Source organism: Emys orbicularis, chromosome 3 (assembly GCF_028017835.1).
Source record: "Emys orbicularis isolate rEmyOrb1 chromosome 3, rEmyOrb1.hap1, whole genome shotgun sequence".
Lineage (NCBI taxonomy): Eukaryota > Metazoa > Chordata > Testudines > Emydidae > Emys > Emys orbicularis.
Window position 1 is genome coordinate 172606154 of NC_088685.1, and position 26786 is coordinate 172632939.

Below are 26786 nucleotides of genomic sequence, written 5' to 3' on the forward strand. Positions count from 1 at the left end.
TGTGCACCGGCTGACTAATGCTGAGCATTTTTGATTCTTTCATTCCTCAGTGTCGTCTGCCTCCTGTGTTTACCTGTGTCTTGCTATTTTCAACCTAGTTAGCAGCCACAGGGACAAATACAGCTCACCTCCATGCATGCAAAGCCAAGTAAATGAGCAGTTGTCAGGGTATCCAAGAGGGGCTGGAGGAAGGAATCGTCTCACCATTAACCAGTGACTTGGCACTGAGTGGCTATGCAGCCACTCGTCTGTCCCTGCTGCAGCGTATGGGCTATAGTCACATCTGGGGACTCTTGCTGTCCCCCATACAGGTTTAAAGCATCCAAATTGTGGGGGATGCACCGTGCACTTCCCTTTCTCCAGCCCTCCCATGCACATAGCCATAAGGAAAGGCACTGTGGAGCACATTCCCCTGTGCAGACTCTTCACCACCTGCCAGGTCAAAAAAGTGGTGCTGTGGTGGTTCTGCTGCATTGAAGGAATTTCAGGCCATTGGAGAAGGGAGGTGCAGGGAAGAGGCAGCAGTTAAATCTGGTATTTAACTCTAGTAATGTTTTAAATTAAAAATAGTGAAGATCTAGGTAAATGATGGCACACTGGTGTAACTCAATGAAGGATCCCACTTCTTAGAGGCCAACAGATCTTGTTTCCTATTGCTTTCCAGGATATAACATAGACCCATGATTACAAAGTTGTACATTTTTCAACCCCATTAGTCATATTAGAGATACCTGGTCTATTGTGAGACAGACCTTGAGAGAGAACCTATACATCACTAGAACCAAGGTATAACATATAAGGCAGAGGTTCTCAAATTTTTTCATAGCATGGACTGCCTCTTAAAAGAGGCTTGTGGCTAACCTTCCCCCGCTCCCTTCATTATTACATAGACCACAACCCTTTCTCCCCTGCACCCCCAGCCTCCATTTGTGATCACATAATAGCCCTGTGTAAATACAGCAGTTGCTTATTTGGAAAATTAATATTGGATAAATATTGAAGTAGAGCTGATCAAACAATGGTGAATATTGCATGAAAAATGTGGAAACTTTCAAATTAACTTTCATTCAGCAGGTTTTGAAAAGGACAATTTTTCCCCTGAAACTTTTTTCACAACAAAGTTTTGGCTTTGAACACTTTTTTTTTATATAAATTATATTCCTCCCGTTTTCTACTTTTTTTTTTTAAACCTGTTTTTGCTCTTTTTGTTGCCTTTTCCCCCTTGTAGCCACTGAAATAGGGGGGACAGAAAAATTAAATAGTTCTATTTTTGTTACTAAATAAACAGAATATTTTGAAAAAATGAAAATTTGTTTTAGAAAAAGGCCATTAAACATTTTTGTTTGAAAAGCATAGACTAGCTCCACATTTAATTAATGTATTCTTAGATCCTTTTAAATGTAACTTACCAGATGGAAACAAGGAATACAAAGCAAAATTTTCAGATGTATCATAAGTGGGTATTGGGGACTAATCAGCATGTTGACATGCATTTCATACATGATGGCTTTGCGAATGGAAATCCCATCTCTGCTCACATTCCAGTTTTGGGAGATTTATGTCCTGATCCTAAACCATTGATTTTTAAATGGAAGCAGGAGCAGGTGTATAGTCAATAGATGGAAGTCCTTTAATAATGTAATCTGGGTTGGCATAGACTGCTGACACCACAATCTCACAAGCAGTGACCTGATGTCAATATTTACTTAGCAGCACTAAAAAAAAAAAAAGTGGTCATTGTAGGCAAGTTCATACCATCACTGGGCTAGTACAGAATGGCTGTGAGCCTACGCTGGTTCACAGTACTGACTTAGCCTCTAGCATTCTATGATGTATCCTAAAGACAGTGAATCTGTATTCTGCCTTCATGTTAGCGTGTGTTGGTACTTTTTCTCTAAATAAGTATGCAGTACTACTCTTCACTGAACTTTAAGGTTTGGAGAAGATTTCATAGCACTGTATGCTGGGGTCTTAATTTTGCAGCATATATATGTGGAAACGTATACAGGTAGTGCTTTATAGAACTGTAACTGCAGAAAGTCTACAGATGAAGTGCAAGCAGTTAAAATTTCGGGCAGAGAGAGACCAAATTTTCCTCACAGTTACGCTGGTGAAACCCAATGGAGGGGTGTCATAACTATAAAGGGAAGGGTAACAGCTCTCCTGTGTACAGTACTAAAATCCCTCCTAGCCAGAGACTCCAAATCCTTTTACCTGTAAAGGGTTAAGAAGCTCGGGTAACCTGGCTGACACCTGACCCCAAGGACCAATAAGGGGACAAGATACTTTCAAATCTTGGGGGGGGGAAAGGCTTTTGTGTGTGTCCTTTGTTTAAGGGGTTGTTCACTCTTGGGACTGAGAGGGACCAGACATCAATCCAGGTTCTCCCCATCTTTCTAAACAAGTCTCTCTTATTTTCAAAATTGTAAGTAAAAGCCAGGCAAGGCGTCTTAGATTTACTTTGTTTTCTCAACTTGTAAATGTACCTTTTACTAGAGTGCTTATCTTTGTTTGCTATACTTTGAACCTAAGACAGAGGGGGTTCCTCTAAGCTCTTTAAGTTTGATTACCCTGTAAAGTTATTTTCCATACTGATTTTACAGAGATGATTTTTACCTTTTTCTTTAATTAAAAGCCTTCTTTTTAAGAACCTGATTGATTTCTCCTTGTTTTTAAGATCCAACGGGGGTTTGGATCTGTATTCACCAGGAGTTGGTGAAAGGAAGGAGGGGGGAAGGGTCAATTTCTCCTTGTTTAAGATCCAAGGAGTTTGGATCTGTATTCACCAGGGAATTGGTGAAGGTATCTCAAGGCTACCCAGGAAAGGGAATTAGCTTTGGGATGGTGGCAGCGGACCAGAACTAAGCTGGTAGTTAAGCTTAGAAGTCTTCATGCAGGCCCCTACATTTGTACCCTAAAGTTCAAAGTAGGGATACAGCCTTGACAAGGGGTATGGTGGATTTGAGGGGGAGAAGTTGGCCCACTGAAGGTAATTTGTAAACCTAAGTCTCCCAGAGCCAACACACAGGTTTACAGTAACTTCAGGAAAAAGCTTGAGCAGTTTAACGCCATTATTTTATTAGAGCTGGATTTGCAGTGGTGTCAATGTTCTGAATGTTTAAGGAAAATTAAAGCAATGATGTGTCTGCATTGAAGTCAAGGGAGCTGTGCAGATATACAGCAGCTGAGAATCTGGCCCAATATATTCTGTTCTGAATAATACCATTAGATTAACACTCAAATGGCTTTAAAAGTCTAATTTACTCTTCACTCTTTGAAGTGTATGTTTTGCTTTTGACGTTTCTCTCCGTGTGAAAATGAAAATGGATGAGTAAATTTCACTTGTAACTTCTAATCAGTTTCATTTCCTGGTTCCCACACCTTAACACAACGCTCTAGGATTTGGGTTATGAACAATGCAGGGGCAGGTTTGTCTTTTATTCCATTGCTTCCCTTGCAGCTGAAACAACTATGTATTTGGTTTTGTAAGACTGTAACTTTACATGCCTACGTTTTTGTCCAAATTTGAACAGCTAGAAAGGCATTTTTGTATAGTAAATGGATACTATCCAGTATGTGGTGGTGCTGCCTCAAAGGAAGATTGCTGTAGCGGTAAAGACTAGCCTAGACTCTTAGGAGCAAAGACATAAGAGTTCCAGGATTAAACAGACCAGCCTGAGAGGCAAAATATACTACTTAGTAGTTTTACTGTATTTTAATGAGGAAGATTCCCTTCTGCTAACAGAAACCTTCAGATTGCATAGCTTTTCTTCAGCTGCATATGGAGGGTTTTTTTTGTTGTTGTTTTGGCCTAAGAAGGGATTTTACTGTAATCACTCACCTCCATAAGCAGATACAGACGTTCTCCTGTTGTGCAGGTCTGAGCAAGGACCTTTGTGCCACTTACAGACCACGCTGAAGCATTGTGAGAGGTGGGATGGGCTGCAGCTATAGAGGGGAGTCTCCTCCTAAAGGGGTTTCTGTGCCAGCTCTGGGTAGGCCAAGGGATGGGCCACAGGCTCTGTGATTAGGAAGCGCTGGTATTCTCCCAAGTGGTTCAGAGGAGCTGTGACTGATATTCCAGAACATAGGCTGAAGTAGTGGCTATTGTGTTGGGAGGATGGATTTCACCTCCCTGGATGCTGTGCTTTTCATTTGTGTACAACCTGCTGCCTGGCTGTATGTGGGTAGAGAGAATTTCACCAATAATGCTATCTGCTTATTAAGTTTAATGAAATTATTTTTTCCATCGTACATCTCTCAGTGCACAAGAAGGCACTCAGGTAGTACACAGAACGGTGTATATAAGCCCAAACGAGTGACTTGGGCCAGACTGTGTACATGCATATAAATAAGTATAGTGCTTTCTATAGGGTGAAATCCCTCCCCCACCCCTCCGACTTCTACAGGGTTAAAATCACTGAAACGGAGATAGGGCTTGTGTTCGCCCTCTGCACCAGGTGAATTTTGCCCAGTTGACTTAAGCAGAACCACAGGAAGCAAGTTGCAGTAGGCCTGTAGTGTTTGCAGCATAGACCATGTAGTGATTTATGAACTGGTCCAAATCATTGTATGGGAGCAGAGGGTGGAGAAAGTGAAAGAAGGGTCACAGTGGGTCACATTCTCAGCTGCTATAAATTGGCATAGCTGAGGATTAGCTAGCTGTGATTCTAACCCAATGTCTTGTTAAATCATAAACCCACTGCCTTTCATCCCCGTAAAATACATACGCCTAACTTCAGTTTGTCTCAGGAAGGCCAAACTAATATGGCTATGTCACCAGGCGACATCCTGCTCCTGTCTGATCTGTCTACACAGACTCTAAATAAAATAATGGAAATATCCTATCTCCTAGAGCTGGAAGGGACCTTGAAAGGTCATCGAGTCCAGCCCCCTGCCTTCACTAGCAGGACCAAGTACTGATTTTGCCCCAGATCCCTAAGTGGCCCCCTCAAGGATTGAGCTCACAACCCTGGGTTTAGTAGGCCAATGCTCAAACCACTGAGCTATCCCTCTCAGAGAAGACTCTGAGGCCTTCAGTTGTTAAACTGTGCTGGGGTGTTTTGTTTACACTTGCAGTTCCCCTACCTTACCAATCCGTACACCATGTTATTTAGTTTCAGTCTCTCCTCGGAAGAGATCTCTCTCTACCCAGAAATCTCTCCTTCCTGCCTCTCTCCCCCCCCTTCCTTCCTGTGCTGCCTTATACTTCCTGTGTTAACAGACCATTTCTCTTGGTAGTCCTCCCACAGCCCTTCTAATCCATTAATTTGGCCCTGCCAGGTCCACCCTGGGGAAAATTAATTGGTGTTTAAGTGACCAGAGTGCTGGCTCAGCTGTTGGTTCCCAGCCTTCTGTCACAGGCTAGGACTCATAAAACTGATAAACCAAGTTCCCATTGACCATGGCAACTTTACCTGGACAATGTGTTTGCAAGAAGTAGCTACCATCAAACAATTTCTCTGATGTATTCACTGCAGAGACACTTTCCGATAACTTCCCTCATTTCTTTTATCTGAAGCAAAAGCAAGGGAAATCTTGAGATGTACCTGCCTTCCAATCCCTTACAGCACATCAGAGCTTCATCTAACATAAATCATAACAAATTGCTGTAGTACTCAGAGCTGGCAATAGGCATAAGCAGACTAAACAATTGCTTAGGGCCCTGATCAGCTCAAGGGGTGAGGGGGGCTATTAATTATTAGTATGTGTTGTGTGTGTGGGGGCAGTCCCCCCCAAATATTCCTACGTAGGGCCCCCAATCGACTGGCACCAGCACTGGCAGTAGTGGAGCATGTTCCAAACCAATTTTTGTTCTTTAGTTACCCTTCGGGATTCTAGCACGCTAGAGTAACCTCTGTGTCCAGAGACTTGACCTTTAGGGACCTGAAATTATTTTTCTTTATCTTACCATGTAAAGATCTGACCTATTGACCCATTATTTACTAGTGTAAAGTGGCACCTAGTGCAGAAAATGTGAAGGCAGTGCTTTTAAAGCACTGGAAATGGCACCATAAAGTCTATCAATATAACCACACTGTGCTGAGTGCTTCTAGACACTAAGCTGGTTGGTTCTCATTCAGTGCACACTGCCTGTTAAGAGGTAAAATCTATGGTAAGGCTTGAGCATTTACCTTACTTTACATAGTCAAATGTCAGATACTCCTCTCTATTCATAGTTAAAACTTGTATTGAAAATGCCACTTGCCTAGCCTCCTAACTGAACACCCACGGTTAAATTGTTTGTGTGTTTAATTAATGTTGGGCAAAATACACGGCCTCTGCTAGGTCGAGAAACAATGTAAAAATGAGAGGGCATTAGTGAAATATTGAGGGGGGGGGAATGTAAAAGTCCGCTGTACCTCTTATGTAACTGAAATTCAGCTGTCTGCTTCACTGCACGCAGTAATTGATAAAGATATTGCATGTGGTTCTAACCTTTCCAGCACCAGTGTGTGTGGTAGCTTTTACATCCAAAGTAATACCGCCTCGTCTGAGTGTGTGACTGGAACTTTATCTGAACGTTGTATTTGTGAGCGCTGTTTTTCACCAAAGTTACCAATTCCGTAACACCATCTTTGCCATCAAACATGATTTCCATTGTGTTTACACATGAATCTTGTTTTATTCTGTCAAAAGATAAATATCACCTAGTGTGATTTAAAAAAAAAATTAGGCTTTTTACAGCTAACACAGTATTTTACACCTACTTAGCACTATTCATTGAAGGATGTCAGACTGCACATTGAAACATAAATTAATCCTCATGGTGCCCGGGGAGGTAGATACTTAGGTCTGATCTACACTACAGAGTTAGGTCGATAGAAGCCGCCTTAAGTCGACCTGTTAATGTATGTGTCTACACTACCGGGTCCTTCACGCCGACCTAAGTCACCTTTAGTGTCTCCTACTGTCAAATGAGCGCCACCAGGCAGAGAAAGTAAGTGATGTGGCTACAGCACTGTAAACAGTGTGAGAAGCAACGATAGAACTTGGGATCTCCTGCCTCACTTCTGCAGAACATTAGCATCCAGAGGATCCAATCAAGAGCAGGCCTCATTGTGCTAACCACAGTACCTAGCCAGAGTAAGGTAGTTTTGCCCTACAGATATTGCAATCCAAATAGACAAGAGAGGAAAAAAGGTAGGAGAAAGGAAGCGTTTTTCCCATTTTTATATTTGGAGAATGGGGACGCAAAGAGACGAAGTCACTTGTCCAGGCCAGTGCTGGGAACTGACCTAGCTCTCTCGAGACCTAGATCAGTGCCTTATCCACAATACCATCCTGTCTCTGTGTCCTATACTCCGATCACTAGACACCAACTCCCTTAGTGCTGGATTAGATAGGTAGCAATAGTAAACATCATGCAGCATGATCCCAAGGGCCATTGCAGTTATTGTGTAATAGTTTTTTCACTCCCCCCCACACTCTGCTCAGAATGCTTCCTTACAAACTTGAAAATCACATTCCTTTCCCTCACAAAATTGGTTCTATTCCATTAAGCAGGCACTGGATTCCTTCACTGTTGATTCCAATATAACAGAAGTCAATCTGGCTCAGGAGGGTTTACTTCATTGTTTGTGCACTGGCATCATCATTGATCTTCACCAGGAAGAGAGTTTGCCAAGTCTAAAAACAAAACATAAATGAAAGTAGTTGTATTGTTGGAGACACTGCTAAACAGTCTATGCCCCCATACATCAGTCCAGAGGGGTGCATGAGGAGAGGTATAAATTGTGGACTAGATTTGAAAATAACACTGCATTAAAAGAGGCATTTCTGAGCCAAGAGTGACTGTCTGGCTGAGCAGAGACGTCAGCTTTGACGCTGATAGTGTGGGGTCTCCCTGTTTAGAGGCTGAAATCCTAGTTTCTGGCTTGATTTATTACTGGTTTACTCTCAGAGCTTTCATATTTAATATTAAAATAAACTGTTTAATGTTTTTAAAAAGTAAAATTCTTCTGATAATTAAGCCAGGCTGCAGAAAATAACTCGGTACAGCCACAAGCTCACCCAAACCTTTCCATGTATTCCTACAGCTGAGACCTGCTATCAATAATCTCTGAGCAGCAAGAGCATTGTGGGTAACCATATGCAAATGAACACACCCCGCTTTATTATAGAAATTCCTCTACCCAGTACCTGTCTCCTAGCCCCAGAAACATTTAAAATGAGACTGGACAAAGCACTAGGAAATATAGTATCGGGAACATCTGTGCATTACCTCCAGGGATGGGACTGAATCAGTTAATAGGATTTTTCCATTCAATAATCTTTGCTGTTGCTATTTACATATAGTTCCAGAAATGGAGTAGGGTTTACCCAGACCAGCTCTGCAACCATGAGCATGTTTTGCCATGGGAAGTCCCATGACTGCTCCAAAGGATACCTAAATAATGGCAGTTACTAAAAACACCTCCTTGTTGTTTGGTTGTTTCCTGCTGTTGCTGGCCTAGGTGCAGAGAGCTAGAAACTCTACCTGGCTCTCAATAAAACGTTCAGTAAGAAACTGCAGCTGGCGCATAATGTGGTGAGGTAGGTCATGAGAAGGAAATAGCTGATCAAAGCTGGTTACGTAGGAATGCTACAGGCTGTGTTTGCTTCCTGTTCACTGCCAAATCCAATGCAAGGTTATGGTACTGATCTATAAAGCCCTTAGAAAGAGCTCACAGTCTCAAAGATTCTTCTTCTGAGACCAGCCACAGCAGTTACTTTCATCTGGCATGTTATTATTGAAAGAAAACACACATGAAATTGAGGGAGCCATAGTGAGAACCTTCTTGATAGAAACCCATGGGCTGGTACAGCCTCCCCAAGCAGGAAAATTCCGTTGCCTCATTCAGCTTATGCTGTAAAAATCACCTTTTCAATCATTTGTCCCTCTGTAGAACCAAAGCACCAGAAAAAAGCAGCATGTACCAGAGAAGAAGCCAATGTTTAAACCAGAGCAGGAGGGTAAATTGCCTATCTTTTCTGGGGAGAACCCACTATTTTCTCTAGCTTTTATACAACATCTAAATGCCAAGGTGTTTTGGAAATGACAGGTGGAGGTGAAACTGGGTATATGACACTGCCAAAGTACTATGAAGGTTTAAAATTAAGCGTAGCACCATGGCAATAGCTTGCAGTGCAACAAGGCAATTTGGGGTGCTTCTGGCTGAAAGAAAACACTAGTGCGAAAAGCTAGTGACCGCTGGCTATTGGAGGAGATTGGCTCACTCCCAGCTGCACTGTAGACATGCCCTAAGTGTAGGGTGACCAGACAGCAAATGTGAAAAATCAGGACAGGGAGTAGTAGGAGCCTATATAAGAAAAAGACCCAAAAATCGGGACTGTCCCTATAAAATTGGGACATCTGGTCACCCTACCTAAGTGTGCAGAGGAGTAGGAGAAGCTGGAACACAAGTGAGTGGGTACGCACATGGGGTGTGATGGAACAAGTGAAGGTGAGCGGTGCAGAGCTGGACGTGCATTTGGTCAGACTGGGGACAATGCATGCATGAAGGTAGGAGGGAGGCCAGATGGGAAAGGATGAAAGAATACACATGCATGGTAAACTGGGTGGGAGTTAGGGATGTGGCTAAGAAAGGATCCAAATATAGAAAGGTGAGTGCAAAGGGGAAAAAAATGTTACAAAAAGATTCTGGCTTCTCTGTAGATGAGACTCTTTACGTTAATTAATAACTTGCTAATGATTTTTATTGGGGCAGTCTGTTGTCACAATTTTGTAACTGCTTTAGGTTTTATTTATTTGTTTAAGGCTTGCTCAGGCACTTTAGTGCCTTTCTTAATATAGAGCCCTTAAAATGTCTGTGCTCCAACTCTTCTCCCCAAATGGCCTTCAGTGACTCGAAGTCCATCTGTTGGCTTACCCTGCTTTTTGAATCAGAGACTCCATCATTCAGTTACCCTGAAGTTCACAGGGCTTGCAGCAAATATGGTCTGGAAGTTCATTCGATGTCTGAAGCTGCCTGCAATATCCAGGCACAGCGGGATGTGTTAAAGATTTGAGTTTCATTTTTGGAAACTGTCTATGGGCCTCTGAGCTTTCCTTATCTTCAGTGGCCCAGGAAGACTGCTACATGCAGAGGCTGGGGGAAGGCTGGGTGATGCATCAAGAGCAACATGCTTCATACACATTAGCACAGTGGGAAAATTGCCAGTTGCTTATTTCAACAAACAATTTGTGAACTTCCTGAGGGCCTTGTGCTCCTCTGGGAGCCATGAATAGCCACAGTCATTACTAACATCTGAGTGAATTATGGACTATCATGTAAATACAGTTTGTACTCTTGAAAAAAAAAACCTGGATAGTTCAGCTGATAAGTAATGCGATATGCCTCTCTCATCTTCAGGTTGCTGGAACCAAATGAACCTAGGTAGGGGTCATATGGTGGGGAAGAGGTGGTTCTCTTCAAGGCTCCACCCACAAAATAAGCTCCACCCATGTGAGGTATAAAAATGAGATGCTGCTTGCTGTAGGTTGTGCAGATGGTCAAGATATAATTGTGCAGCTCTTTGAGCTCCACTGGGCTTCTAAAACTTGGCTACCCTCTGTGGGCTTAAATATACCCATGGGCTGTACTAGGCCCCTTGGGCTGAGGAAATAACTAGTGGTATCTCCCAAGCATCACTCACTGTGACACCAACAAGTGGCACCAACATGGGACCTCGCTCTGTGAATTATGTAGATCTGTGAATCCTCCCTTTGGTTTCTTATATGCAGAATGAAGTAAGTGTTGACTTCTAAATCACCATCTTTAGGTAGCTTGGTTAACACCTCACTGGGATGAATGGGACAGCTCACACCTTTTAGAGCTAATGTTCCAGACTCTCTGCAGCCTCACTTGGACATCTCTGCATGGGTTACACTTGGTTTGACCTCTTGACGTTTCTGTCACAACCATAACAGTTAGAGACTTACTTTTTATTTTTAGAAGAAAGCTGAGATTCTGGGGGGAAAGACTAGCTTCACGGAGGAGCTGGTATGGTGTATGGGCACATATTGGCTCTGTTTGAGCCCTTCAGCCTGCTAATACCCAAAAGTCTCTAACATCTGACAGCTGTAGTTTGTGTGAAATGAGTCTGTTGAGATCAGTACTGGAGCTAGTGGACAGGGACCCCATCAGTATAATTGACATCATTTTGGCAGCCTCAGCAGAAACATCAGGGATTAAATGGACCTGGAGATTGAACCTGGAGATTGAATTACCCTCTCCCCACTAGAGATAGTCTGTCTGTCATAGTTGAGGAACTCTGGCAGAGAAGCTGGTATGGCCGCTGTCTGTGTGATATTTTTACTGTGATAAACAGAGGACTCCAATCTTCAGAGCTGTCATTAGCACTTAATCCATTTAGGTAATTACAAAAGCACAGCTATATTGAAGTGTCAGTCTTAGTCACAATCTGTGGGCCTGATCCTGATCACATGCACACTGATGTAACTCCATTGACTTCACTGGAGTTATTCCTGCTTTATAGTGGGGGTAAGCGAGAGCATCATCAGAATGAGCAGATATTGAGATGGCCTGAGTGGTCAGTGGAACGTTTCCTTTGCTCAGAGGAACCTTCCGGTAACACAGATCTAGCATAGCCAGTCCTGTGCCATCCTCCTCACAGCTCCTGGCACTGGGGGCATGGCTTGACCAAGGCCGTGCTTTGGTCCTCCCTAGCTGCCAGAATGGCCCTGTGGGACTCTTGCAGTTAGGCATAACTTAGAGCCAAACTGACCTCCAGCCATCCCCAGGATGGGGTGTGTGATATCAAGGTGGCATATAACTACCTTTTCCCCCTTACTCAGGCCCTCAGCTCCGAGAACAGCTCAACTGGTCTCAGGGATTGGGCCTTTGCACTTGGGATGTTTTCATCTGTAGATCTCAAAGCACTTTATAAATGTGGGTAAAAATTATTTTAACCATTTTGCATATAGGAAACCCCAGGCACAGAGTGGGGTAAGTGACTTGTCCAAGATCACACAACAAATGAGAGATCGAGTTGAGACTACAGCCTCCCTGGCAGCTGCTCTGTCCTTTTTCATTTGGGGTGTTTGCGAAAAAGTAATAGTCACAACTGACTTCTTTTAAAATCTAAACTTAAAAAAGATCCCATTCAATGTTCTGTCTACTATTGACCAACTTTTTGATTTTTTTTTTTTTTTTTTGCAGGGACACCTGTCTGGTTCTTTGTGAAAATTGCTCCGATTCGAAATGAACAGGATAAAGTGGTTTTATTTCTTTGCACTTTCAGCGACATAACAGCTTTCAAACAGCCCATTGAGGATGATTCGTGTAAAGGTTTGTCTGTCTTGTCATACAATTGTGCATTGTGCTGCTTCTCTTGGTGCACGTTGACTGTGAAATAACTGAAGACCTCTAATACCCACACTAAGAATTGGACTTTAAAACAAGTGGTAGCCATGCAGTGTCAGGCACAGCCCCATGTGGAATGACTACGAGCGTTAGAATGATCTAAGCAGGATTGACTCTAGTTAGTGCTTGGATGGGTGACCACTAAGGAAAAATCCAAGTACTCTTGGAAATTGGGGCTGAGGATCCAGTGGGTGGAGCTTTTCCTTTTAATTCAGTTCTGACCAATGCCTCAGCATGGTATTGGGGGCACAGAGCTGTTACAAGTGCCAGCTTTTGGATGAAGTGTAAAACTGAGGTCCTGACCCCTTATCGTTATTATAGCTAGTGAAGGGTGCCGAGTCCCTTCTCTGAGGCACTGAGCCAACACAAAGCCTTTGTTCTCGGTGGGAACGGGGGCTGTTCAGCTTCTCTCAGGGCAGGTCTTCACTACGGGGGGGAGGGGGTCAATTTAAGATACGCAAATTCAGCTACGCGAATAGCGTAGCTGAATTCGACGTATCGGAGCCGACTTACCCCGCTGTGAGGACGGCGGCAAAATTGACCTCCGCGGCTCCCCGTCGACGGCGCTTACTCCTACCTCCGCTGGTGGAGTAAGAGCATCGATTCGGGGATTGACTGTCGCGTCCCGATGAGACGCGATAATTCGATCCCCGAGAGATCGATTTCTACCCGCCGATTCAGGCGGGTAGTGTAGACCTAGCCTCAGATCCGTTGGCACTCTGTGGAAGAGCGAGCAGAGGCATTAACCCTGTTGCTGGAATCTAGCCCAGACTTGGGTAATTTCATTCCACCTGCCTAAATGAGGGCCTGATCCGATTTCCATGGAACTCAATGAAAAGACTCCCAATGACCTCAGTGTGAGCTGGATCAGGCCCAAACTGTCCTACATTGTTAGGTAGAGTTGCTGCATGCTGTTAATCCATTGCTGACTTTCACCCCAGAAGCTGTGGCCCTTCAGCAAGTCCCTGATCCTGTGCATTTATGGGTAGATTCCTGTGTCCGTGCAGAGCTATATATGAGCTTGCAGGAGAATAGTTTGTAAAGGGAGATGAAGCCTCAGAGGCGAGAGGTACATAAAGCAAGTTCTCTTGTTGATTGCATTTCTTTTTAGTGTTCAATAATATCAGTAGTGTAAAACTTAACAGGAAGTTGAATTTGTTTACATTTTATTTTAAAAATATAGCGTTTCTCAAAGTGGAAACACCCGTCACCATCCCTAATGAAGAACAACCTTTAAAAATAGACTCTCTGCCAAGCTGCATGGAATTGGTTTCTTTTTTTTTGCTATGTGTTTGGGTTTTTTGGTTGCTCTAAGCAAACTAGAAAGTGGGTTTTGTAGTCAGAAAGATCTGTCCCATGGAAAATTGCTTTCTGCCAGGCACCTCGTGGTCTTCACTTCACACTGACAAGAACTGACTGCAGAGATAAATCAGTATTAGGTAGTAAAGCTAGCTCTAGCTTATTCACTGGGAATGAAGTGCATTTAACCAGACAACGAAGTGAGTTTCTTTCAGGAGTGATAGCCTGTAGTTCTCCCCTGCACTTCTGCTGAAACCAACATTCTGCTGAAGAGCCTCATGTGCTAGTAAACTATGGACTTGGGAGCAGAGATTCCTTTTCTCTCTGAAGATAAGGACACATTTGATTTTGCAAGAGGAGTAAGTAGGAGAAAGAAAACTCTAATCAAACATTTGAAGAAGTCGCACCTGTTGGATCCCCAGATTGTTCTATGCCTACAGTGGTGGTGATGATGCTTAGCAGTTTCACGTCCAAAGCAATGTACAGAGTTTAAACTAATTATCCACACAGCATCCAAGTTAGGTGGGTGTTATGTCCATTTTACAAATGGGCAAACCGAGGCAGACAGCTAAGTGCCAGATTTTTGAACTGTGAGTGCCTAAAACCAGGCATGGAAGTAAAGGTGGCCTGATTTTCAGAGGGGCTAAACTCCCACAACTTCCCCCAAAATCCTCCTCTGACTTGGATGAAGTGACTTGTCCAAGGCCACAGAATGAGTCAGTGGCACAGCTGGAATTAAAACTTGAGAGCTGTTGACTCTCAACTCTACGCTCATTCTCCAGACCTTGCTGTCTCTTCACATAACAAAAGTTACATGATGCTATTTGTAAGTCTTCCAAATATTAGTCCCAAATCTACTGAAGTCAATGAAGTTCTACCAGTTTTGCATTGGTGTGAGTGAAAAACCCATTATTGCTACACAAGCAAGTCAGAAGATGTGATACCATGGTAATAAAGTTGCAGGTACTGTCATAAACCTTAATATATCTCCAAGTCTTTTTACTCCCTGCTACTGCTTCTTCCTAGAGGCTAGCTCCGCACCGTCCCTATACACAATATACTTGCAATGATTTGATGAATTAGAAGCCCAAGGCCTTACAAAAATACATGTTGTCAGACACTTAGGGTACGTCTACACTACCCGCCGGATCGGCGGGTAGCAATTGATCTATCGGGGATCGATTTATCGCGTGTAGTGTAGACGCGATAAATCGATCCCCGATCGCTCTCCCGTCGACTGCTGAACTCCAGCTCAGTGAGAGGCAGAAGCAAAGTCGACGGGGGAGCGGCAGCCGTCGATCCCGCGCCGCGAGGACGCGAAGTAAGTGATTCTAAGTCGATCTAAGATACATCAACTTCAGCTACGCTATTCTCGTAGCTGAAGTTGCGTATCTTAGATCGATTTCCCCCTCTCCCCCAGTGTAGACTAGGCCTTAGAGACTTTTATATGTATATTTATTAGTAGAGCTTATTGAGCCTTCATACCTTGCATGAAAAAGTTGCATGTCTGGTAGGTGGCTCACAGAGTTGTAGAGGGGAATGAGAATATTTTTGGAAGATGTAAGAGGTAGAAAAACTGGTTATGATTTCAGAGGAACCTTCAAGGAATAAACATTCGGGGTCTGAGTTTTGAAGAGGACATATTCTTTGGGCCACATACAAACTTGCATTGGCATTTACTGTAGAGCTGATCACAACCTATTTTAAATGAAAAAGGGCTTTTTGACCAAAAAGAGTACTTTTGCAGAAAATTTTCATTTGAGTAGAAATTTTCCTAATTTTCTACAAAAGACAGGAAACCCAAAAGTGAATATTTTTATTGAAAATGACTTTTGGATCTTTTTGCTGGAAAAAATGAAAACTCTTAGTGGGAAATTATTTTTCAAAATTTCCTATGAAAAGCCTCTAGTTTAGTGTGAGTGTGCATGCAAATCAGTTATTTCATGTGCAAATCTCCAGTTAAACACCTAATAGTCCCTTTATACGTGCAAAGACCTCATTTGCATGTGCAGTTATGTTTAGTTTCATATGCAGTGGATGTAGCCCTAGGTGCCCGATCATTTGAAATCAGGCGCTGTAGCTCTGCTTATCGAAGCAATGTTATCTTATGCAAAGAGTAGCTGTCTATTTATCTCTGCCCATGTAAAGAGCAGCGTATGGCTTGGCCTGAGCACACTTAGCTATGAATATCTTAGTAACCCACTATCGAATGTTTAATTTCAAGCACGTTGTTTTGAGCTGTCAGAGTCCTTGTGACTTACTGAAAGATGTGTGTGTCTAGCACTAAGGACTGGAGATTGACATGTATACAAAAGTGAACAGGCATCTTTTATCTGAAGATGAGTAGAGGAAGGCAGAGATGAAAATGGTACCGAGACCACCTATTCATTTAAAAAAAAAAAACCCTAATAATCAGACATTAAAAAAGCTGAAATTTGAAAAATGTATGTCTTATACTAGGTACGCTTCTAATTATAGGCTCTTTTGTTTTTTGGTTCAAAGAACTCGTTCACTTTTAATACTGCATAATTTATGACTGCCGTGGAAATTTAAGTAAATTTGCTTTTAAACATAGCTGCTTTAAAAATATCATGCACTAAATATAGCTACTTGAAAAATACTATGTCAGTGGTGTTTGAAGATATAAATAAAAAAACTTTTTTCTTCCTCCCCACACATGTTCCCCTTAAAATTTTTTGGGAAAATTTAGCCTTGTGCAATTCCATTCAAGTCAATCGAGTTATATTATGGCTGAATTTGCCACTTGATGTTTTATGTGGACCTCATAGCAGGCCCTAGAATGTCCAGTATGTCTGAAACTAATCTATTCTTTTGCCCTTTTGGTTTATGATTACATGAGGTTTGGAGCACTCCAAGGAGCAGATGTTCAAAATGATCTCTAAATTTGAATGCACAGTTTTAGGGGCATAGTAATTTGTGCATGCAAACAGGATTTGTATGTACAAATTGAGTAGTCAGACATTCAGCAGGTTGACAGGAACAAGTATTTGTGCATGCAAAGGAATGTGCACAAAACTAGGGGCTGTGTTGAGGTCCATTTGAAAATGTGGACTGGAGGGAGCTCTGCTGACTTACAGCAGCTCAAGATCTGTTGCTTAGATCCAGTGTTTTTGTTTTCATTATTTTTGTAACACAAAATGATGTGGGTGAAAGATTGCTGGCCTGTCATCTCCTAAACTGCTATGTTTCCAGCAGTAATTGTTATAACTGCCACTGCAGAAGAGGTTTTATTTCATTTTGTGTTTATGGTAATCCTTGCGATCACAATCAGGGCTGTGAAAAACCCAACTGGCTTTGTTTGCTTGGTTTATTTTAATTCAGAAAAACTTCAACCCAATGGGTTTTTTCTGGTCTGTGAGGTTTTTGTGTTTTGTGTGGGGAGGGAGGGGAGATTTTTTTAAAATAAGTTTTTACATGAACATAATTTATATTTGAAGGTTTTTTGTTAGTAGAAACATTAGGCTTCAGTTTCAATGTCTGAATGAAACCTTTAACTTAAAAAAACAAACAGAGAAGTGATGAGAACATAAAGACTCTTGTTTACGCTTCTTAGGTCGATTAAGACAAATAAGAATGTTCTAGAACTCTCTAGAAAGGAATGGGAATGAACAGAGTCACTGATGATTGGAGAGACGTGATTGGTGGGCGAAGTTAGCTGTAATTGGATATTGAAGAGAAGGGAATGGATGGAAGGGAGAACTGTTCAGGAGCTTGGTTTGCTAGAATCCAGACAATTCTAAATGCAGATGAGGCATCTGGTAGTGTGCTAATCGGATAATACAAATCTAGCTACCCCATCTTACTTTTTCAGTCTTCACAATGTTAAATTCACGAGGCAGTGGCTTTTAATTCTAACTCTAGGGAACAGGCCAGGAATCCAGGATCTCAAATAATTGAGTAACCAGCCAATCCCCCAGCAATGAACACGCAATGTCCACGAACTAAGTAAGAATATCAAAATGCCTCAAAAGTCTCCCACAGGCTGCAGCTTGTTGTTGGAGCTCAGTGAAAAGGGCTGGCACACCTTCCTGGTAAGCTGATAGCTCTCCCCTTCCAAGGGAAGGGGCCCCAGTGCAGAGGCAGCTTACAGGCACAGCTGGCAGTCAGTCCTCACAAGCAAAGCAGAGTCTTGGGGCTCAGTCTCTCATTTGTGGAGCTGGGGTCAGTCCCAAGCCCTCTGACCAGGTGAGACAAAATGGAGTCTCCCCTTCTGCTGCATGGTGAAACTTCTGGGCTGCATTCCCTGTAGTTGCTGTAACCCGACTCCCTGTTTCCAGGTGTCTTCTACAAAACCACCCCTGCCCAGGCTCAGAGATGCTTTTGGGGGCCTGCAGTTGGTCACCCAGGCCTGGCAATTGGGCTCTGGCCAGGTAACTCCTCCTCTCAAACATGAGGTCTGTCCAGGCTCAACTCGTATGCTGGGGAAGCTCCAGCCATGAACAGGCTTTCTGGTGCCTGCAGTCAGTTGCCAGGCTTGTCTATGGAGCTCCTGGTCTGGCCCCCACAAAGTGTTTGTGCCCCTCTAACAGGTGAGATCAGCAGTCTGTTTACACAATTTCTATGCTACAGCTGGGAGAGAGCCTCATGCTGCGGGGCTTGTACTAATATGCCTGGATGTTGCGACACCAGCAGTGGCTCAGTCTAGACACCCAAGTTTAGACCCAGGGGGCAGGGTGGGCTTGTGCTCGGGTAGCTAGCCTGAGCCTACACTGGTGCCACAATGTTTGTGCAACTAATTTTAGCGTGATAGTGCAAGCCCCACTAACATGAGTCTGTTTACCTGGGCTGGGGGGTTCGCTCCCATGTAGTTAGACATACCCTTGGGAATTGCTTCTCTCAAGCCTCCAAATGGCTAGTGGCCTTCATTTACAAAAGCAACTGAAGCAGATTTAGGGGGGACTTAACAGGTCACAAGTGGAAGACGCTACTCTTGTGGTCTCAGTATAAATCTGGCTTGAGCCAGTTAACAACAAAAGAACTAGAACTTCACAAGAACAAAATACAAAATCAATTCAGCAAAGCAGTGGGATGTTTCATTTTCTTAGCCAACATAACTGATGCCTAATACAAAGGCCATAGTGGAGCCCAGAACAGGAAGAAGAGGAGGTTGAAACACAGCTGATGGTTTTGTGATCCTGAGTTCTTTCCTTTTCTTCTAGCATTCGAGATTGAAGGTCTAGCTTTCTGCCCACATCTACGGTTGCAAAGGAGGTTGTATCACAGTAGTTGCATCAAAATGATGAAAAATTGTGACAGTGAAGTCATGGACAGCAGGACAGTTGTATTCAGAATTTTGTCTTTTTAAGACCTCCACTCTTATTGAGCCAGCTCAGTATTAGTGGAGTGAGTTTTAGTATGTTCAGATTGGTTTGGTCAAAACTTCATCACAGGACAGGTGCTTAACGTATCAACAGAAGAACAAAAACAGAAGAGTGGGAGGCAAGACTAGTTATTAGATTGGATACTGGTATTGTTCTATTCCAGAAATGCAAGCTGGCTTCTTGGACAATATTATATGTACTTTTTGATTGTTTGAAAAATAAATATGCTTATAAGGTGAATTGCATAATGAGTGTCTTGAGTTTCACATAATACAGTTTTAACTTTTTTCCAGAGGGAAAAAGTGGGTGGTTTCAGGTATAGGAAAATGCCTATCACCTTTGGGGGGGAAGAAAACAACTGTTTAATCTAGGTGGTCTAGTCTGTTTCCCCCTCATCATGGCAGGATTGATGCCATTATACCTTTTTTTGAAACATAGGTCAAATCTTGACTTCAGGAGCTCCAATGCTGTGATTCTAGTCTTCCTTTGCATTTTGTTCCACTGCCTAATGGCTCTTAGTTTTAATGTTTTTTCTGAAAGTTAGAGCAGAGAAAATAAATAAGTCCATCACTTCTTGGTCTGTCTTTATTGACTAATGAGAGTAATCAGTCCTTGCCCTAAATGTCTGCGTACCTACAGGCAGTTTATGTCTTCCTTCAGGCTTCTGTAGTAATGTGTTGTAATAAGATCAAGAGGGATTCCTTCCTCTTAGGGTACTGAGGCCTGGTCTACACTACGTGTCTAGGTCGACTTTAGCAGCGTTAATTCGAATTAAGCCTGGACACGTTCACACGACGAAGCCCTTTCTTTCGACTTAAAGGGCCCTTTAAACCGGTTTCTTTACTCCACCTCCGACGAGGGGATTAGCGATAAAATCGGCCTTAGGGGGTCGGAATTGGGGTAGTGTGGACGGAATTTGACGTTATTGGCCTCCGGGAGCTATCCCACAGTGCTTCATTGTGACCGCTCTGGACAGCACTCTCAGATGCACTGGCCAGGTAGACAGGAAAAGCCCTGCAAACGTTTGAATTTCATTTCCTGTTTGCTCAGCGTGGACAGCACAGGTGACCACGCAGAGCTCATCAGCACAGGTAACCGTGATGGAGTCCCAGGATCGCAAAAGAGCTCCATCATGGACAGAACGGGAGATACGGGATCTGCTCGCCATATGGGGAGATGAATCAGTGCTAGCTGAACTCCGAAGCAGTAAACGAAATGGCAAAATATTAGAAAAGGTCTCCAAGGCCATGAAGGACAGAGGCCATAACAGGGACGCACAGCAGTGCCGCGTGAAAATTAAGGAGCTACGGCAAGCCTACCACAAAGCCAGAGAAGCAAACGGAAGGTCCGGCTGTTATAAAGAGGATGGTGATCAAAAGGCAGGCAAACATGCCGCTTCTACGCGGAGCTGCCTGCCTTTCTAGGGGGTGCAGCCACCACTACCCCAACCATGTGCTATGACTCCCTCACTGGAGAAACACACAGGGAAGCGGGTTCGGGGTACGAGGAAGATGAGGATGGAGAAAATGTAGATAGCTCACAGCAGCAAGGAAGCGGAGAAACTGGTTTCCCCAACAGCCAGGTTATGTTTATCACCCTGGACCTGGAACCAGTAACCCCCGAACTCACCCAAGGCGTGCTCCCATCCCCTGAGGGCACACAGGGGACCTCTGGTGAGTGTACCTTTGTAAATATTACACATGGTTTAAAAGCAAGCGTGTTTAATGATTAATGATTAATTTGCCCTGGCAATCGCGGCCAGTACAGCTACTGGAAAAGTCTGTTAACGTGTATGGGGATGGAGCGGAAATCCTCCAGGGACATCTCCAGAAAACTCTCCTGGATGTACTCCCAAAGCCTTTGCAAAAGGTTTCTGGGGAGGGCTGCCTTATCCCGTCCGCCATGGTAGGACACTTTACCACGCCAGGCCAGTAGCACGTAGTCTGGAATCATTGCATAACAAAGCATGGCAGCGTATGGTCCCGGTGTTTGCTGGCATGCAGACAACATCCATTCCTTATCGCTCTTTGTTATCCTCAGGAGAGTGATATCATTCACGGTCACCTGGTTGAAATGGGGTGATTTTATTAAGGGGATATTCAGAGGTGCCCGTTCCTGCTCTGCTGAACAGAAATATTCCCCGCTGTTAGCCACGCGGTGGGGGGGAGGGGTGAAGTGATCATCCCAGAGAATTGGGTGTGGGGGGGAGGGGAGTTAGTTGGGTTTGTGCTGCATGTTAACCCTGAAACTGCAGCCCCTCCTTTTACATTGCAAACCCATTTCAAATGGCCAACCCAACGGGTGCTTGGTATGGGAAATGAGAGCACTACTGTTTGAAACCATTCCCACATGTTAAGAAGGTTAAAAAAGCCAAAAGACTGTGTCTTACCATGGCTGCCTGCAAGCCGAAATCTGTGGCCTGGCACTGCGTGAGTGATCTCTCACAGCAAACCGGCAGGCCCTCAATATAAGAGGAAAAATGCGACCTTGTAATGAAAGCACACGTGCTGTGTAATGTGAACAGCAAAATTTAACGTGAAAGAGTGTACCCATTGTTCTCTAAAATGTGTCTTTTTTAACCACCTCTCCCTTCTCCTCCACCAGCTGCAAATCTTTGTCCTTCACAGAGGCTAGTGAAGATTAGAAAGAGAAAAAGGAGGATGTGGGATGACATGTTCACAGAGCTCCAGATGTCCTCCCACGCTGACAGAGCACAGCAGAATGCGTGGAGGCAGTCAATGACTGATTACAGAAAAGCACAATATGAACGAGAGGAGAGGTGGCGTGCTGAATCGCGGGATGAACAGAGCAAGTTGCGGGCTGAAGATGATAGGTGGCGTCAGCTTGCAGACAGAAGGCAAGAGTCGATGCTCCGGCTGCTGGAGCATCAAACTGATATGCTCCAGCGTATGGTTGAGCTGCAGGAAAGGCAGCAGGAGCAGAGACCGCCGCTACAGCCCCTGTGTAACCAACAGCCCTCCTCCCCAAGTTCCATAGCCTCCTCACCCAGACGCCCAAGAACACGGTGGGGGGGCCTCCGGCCACCCAGTCACTCCACCCCAGATGATTGCCCTAGCATCAGAAGGCTAGCCTTCAATAAGAGTTAAAGTTTTAAACTGCAGTGTGTCCTTTTCCTTCCCTCCTCCCCCACCCATCCCGGGCTATCTTGGCAATTATCCCCCTAGTTGTGTGATGAATTAATAAAGAATGCATGAATGTGAAGTAACAATGACTTTATTGCCTCTGCAAGCGGTGCTCGAAGGGGGGAGGGGAGGGTGGGGTGGTTGGCTTACAGGGAAGTAGAGTGAACCGGGGGGGGGGGGGCGGAGGGTTCATCAAGGAGAAACAAACAGAAGTTTCACACCGTAGCCTGGCCAGTCACAAAACTCGTTTTCAAAGCTTCTCTGATGCGCACCGCGCCCTGCTGTGCTCCTCTAACCGCCCTGGTGTCTGGCTGCGCGTAATCAGTGGCCAGGCGATTTGCCTCAACCTCCCACCCCGCCATAAATGTCTCCCCCTTACTCTCACAGATATTGTGGAGCGCACAGCAAGCAACAATAACAATGGGGATATTCTTTTCGCTAAGGTCTGAGCGAGTCAGTAAGCTGCGCCAGCGCGCTTTTAAACGTCCAAATGCACATTCCACCACCATTTGGCACTTGCTCAGCCTGTAGTTGAACAGGTCCTGACTCCTGTCCAGGCTGCCTGTGTACGGCTTCATGAGCCATGGCATTAAGGGGTAGGCTGGGTCCCCAAGGATCACGATAGGCATTTCAACATCCCCAACGGTTATTTTCTGGTCCGGGAAGAAAGTCCCTTCCTCCAGCTTTCGAAACAGAGCAGAGTGCCTGAAGACGCGAGCATCATGTACCTTTCCTGGCCATCCCATGTTGATGTTGGTGAAACGTCCCTTGTGATCCACCAGGGCTTGCAGCAGCATTGAAAAGTACCCCTTGCGGTTTATGTACTCGGTGGCTTGGTGCTCCGGTGCCAAGATAGGGATATGGGTTCCGTCTATGGCCCCACCACAGTTTGGGAATCCCATTGCAGCAAAGCCATCCACTATGGCCTGCATGTTTCCCAGAGTCACTACCCTTGATATCACCAGGTCTTTCATTGCCCTGGCAACTTGGATCACAGCAGCCCCCACAGTAGATTTGCCCACTCCAAATTGATTCCCGACTGACCGGTAGCTGTCTGGCGTTGCAAGCTTCCACAGGGCTATCGCCACTCGCTTCTCAACTGTGAGGGCTGCTCTCATCCTGGTATTCTGGCGCTTCAGGGCAGGGGAAAGCAAGTCACAAAGTTCCATGAAAGTGCCCTTACGCATGCGAAAGTTTCGCAGCCACTGGGAATCGTCCCATACCTGCAGCACGATGCGGTCCCACCAGTCTGTGCTTGTTTCCCGGGCCCAGAATCGGCGTTCCACGGCATGAACCTGCCCCAGTAACACCAAGATTTCCACATTGCTGGGGCCTGTGCCTTGTGAGAGGTCTATGTCCATGTCAATTTCCTCATCACTCTCGTCGCCGCGCTGCAATCGCCTCCTTGGCTGGTCCTGGTTTTGCTTTGGTATGTCCTGGCTCTGCATATACTCCAGGACAATGCGTGTGGTGTTCATAGTGCTCATAATTGCCGCGGTGATCTGAGCGGGCTTCATGATCCCAGTGCTAGCTATGGTGCCTGGTCTGAAAAAAGGCGCGAAACTAGTATCTGACGGACCAGGGGAAGGAGGGAGGGAGGGAGGGGCGAGTGATGACATGGCGTACAGGTACAGGGAATTAAAATCAACACAGGTGGCTGTGCATCAGGGAGAAACACAAACAACTGTCACACAGAATGGCCCCCCCCAAAGATTGAACTCAAAACCCTGGGTTTAGCAGGCCGTTGATTTCACGGCGGGAGGGGGAAGCTAATGAATACAGAACAAATCTATTTTTTACATCTTAAGACGACAGTGCAGCATGACTGATAGCCCTCGGCATCTTCTGGGTGCTTAGCAGAAAATACTGGGCGCTTGGCAGAAAATAGCATACTACGACTGATAGCCATCATTGTCAAGACAGTTCGATAAGACTGAGCATGTCTGCCCAGGTGCCCATGATTGACAGCCACTGCAGTACGATGACGACGGTTACCAGTCGTAATAAGCCATCTACTGCCAAAAGGCAAAAGGCAAGGGCTGGTGCAATGCAGCCCTACAGCTGCCAGCCCCACGGCTGCCAGCACCCAGATCGCCGATGAAGGCTACCAGTCATGCTGCACAGTCTACCGCCAAAAGGCAGTTAGCTGCTGCTGCTGTGTAGCAATGCAGTCCCACGTCTGCCGGCACCCAGATGACATATGGTGACGGTGAGCTGAGCTGAGCGGGCTCCATGCTTGCCGTGGTATGTTGTCTGCACAGGTAACCCAGGTAAAAAGGCGCAAATCTCTTGTCTGCCGTTGTTCTGACGGAGGGGGAGGGGCCTGACGACATGTACCCAGAACCCCCCGCGACACTGTTTTGCATCATTCGGGCATTGGGATCTCAACCCAGAATTCCAATGGGCGGCGGAGACTGCGGGAACTGTGGGATAGCTACCCATAGTGCAATGCTCCGGAAGTCGACGCTAGCCTCAGTACTGTGGACGCGGTCCGCCGACTAGAGCACTTAGAGCATTTTATGTGGGGACACACACAATCGGCTGTATACAACCGATTTCTGTAAAACGGCTTCTATAAATTCGACCTAATTTCGTAGTGTAGACATACCCTGAGAGACAAATGAGCATTCTACTGTAGGTGCTGTTGATGCCAGTGTTGTCTCTGTGATGCAATATATAGAACCACTGTATACGCTGGAGTTTCCACAATTTTCTTTTCCTTCCATTTAAAAATAAAAGGATGGCGTTTTACACTAATTGCCCAAAACACAGCAGTATTGCTACAGTAAGCAGTAGGGTTTAGACCATTACTGTAGAATATTCCCAGCGCTTTTTAAATAAGGAACAGAAATGAACAAAAGAAGTGAGAGAATCTCTCAGTTTCATAATAGCTAATGTTACTTGAAAAGCATAATCTACTTTTTGGCCATAGATAGGCTTTGCATCTACATGGCACTGCTTAAATTTCTGTAAAATTTAATGACATTTACTAACCCTTTGTTCTATGGTAAAAATTTCACAAAGCTCAGCTCCGCTTAAGGCATACTCACATACTTATTATGCACTCTTCAGGCACAGGGCCTGATTCTTCTTCCAACTGTAAATCTGAGGCAATTCCAGTGAAATCAATAGTTACAATGATGTAAATCTGGAATAAGGAAGAGGAAAATTGGGCCTGCAGTCTCATTATAGGCAATACTACCAGCTCTGCTTATATAGTTAAGTTCGCATGACACTTCTCTTTATATGATCCTGTTTTCAGTTGCTTATAACTTTGCCCATCACTAACTGTTTGGACTGAAATTTTCCTCACCAGGTGTCTGCCACAGGCTGAATTTATTTTTAAAGTTTCATCATCAATGGTTGAGCCATATCAGAGAATGAGATTAGGTTAAAATATCTTCGCTTGTCCATGGTGTTAAAAAAAAAAAAATCCTATAATTGTTTCTTTGAGACATTCTAATGCTTTCATTCTTTGGAGCAAAGACTTAAAATTGCCCTGGGCCAGGGATGTGCCTTTTGCCATCCCTGTAAAAACAGCTCAAATTTGGCCAAGTTATAAGCCTTTGAAAAACTTTGTTTCCACATGCTCAGTAGAGACTTGTTAAAGTTTGTCAACTAAATTCTCTCAGGATTCTATCTGTACTGAGCATGCTCCAGCCCAGGGCTGCAGGGCTGAGCAGGATTTTCCCTGAAATTAGTGCTGCATGTCATCCTGGTCATGGAAACCAGAATTAAGAACAGGGAGAGTCTCTCTGTGATCTCAGTGCCCCCTTGCTGGTGACCACGCAGTATGGAGGAGGAAGTGACCTGTCTCAAATGCAGAAGGGACAAGAACCAGACTGGTGGGTGCAGGGGGGTGTAGATTGAGACAAGGAACCTGGGATGGGAAAACTGGGATGGGGAGTTAACAGGAGGAAGTTTAGAGAAGAGCCACAAGAATGATTAAAGGATTAGAAAACTGTCTTGTAGTGATAGACTCAAAGAAAGCAATTTATTTAGCTTAACAAGGAGAAGGTTAAGGGGTAACTCTATTAATTTAGGAGTAACTACCTGGAGAACAAATATTTAATAATGGCCTCTTCAGTCTAGCAGAGAAAGCTATTCCCCAATCTAATGGCTGGACGCTAAAGCTGGACAAATTCAGACTGGAAAAAGGTGTACATTTTTAACAGTGAGGGGCAATTTACCAAGCACCAAGATGGATTCTCCATCACTGATATTTGTAAAATCAAGATTGGATGTTTTTATAAAAGCTATGCTGTAGGAATTATTTTGGGTAAATTCTGTGGCCTGTGTGATAGAGAAGGTCGGACGAGCTGATCACAGTGGTCCCCTCTGGTCTTGGAATCTATGAATCTATGGAACTAGGACTGAGAGCTGGGAAGGGGCGAGACTGGGACTCTGGGCAAGGAGCCTGTGGATAGACTGGGATGAGGAGCCTGAGGTGGGGAGAAGACTGGGACTTGGACAGGGAGGTCAGAGGATTAGAGTAGAACTGGGATAAGAAGGTGGAGGTGGGGAAATGCAATGAGATGCTGCAGGGGGGCAATGGGGAAAAGACAGTACTAGAATAGGGAGAGACTGAGGGAGACAGGGGCAGAAGGGTGACCACTAGAATAGACTCCCTTCCT

General features: G+C 44.5%; 1 protein-coding gene across 1 annotated transcript in view; it reads left to right on the forward strand.

The window, feature by feature from the left end:
- The window catches only part of KCNH1 (potassium voltage-gated channel subfamily H member 1), a 329239-nt gene that overhangs the window by 19194 nt on the left and 283259 nt on the right, over positions 1 to 26786 (forward strand). The window contains exon 4 of the mRNA XM_065401041.1: positions 12165 to 12293. Within this exon, the coding sequence (XP_065257113.1) occupies positions 12165 to 12293 (129 nt within the window). The remainder of the gene's footprint in view (positions 1 to 12164; positions 12294 to 26786) is intronic.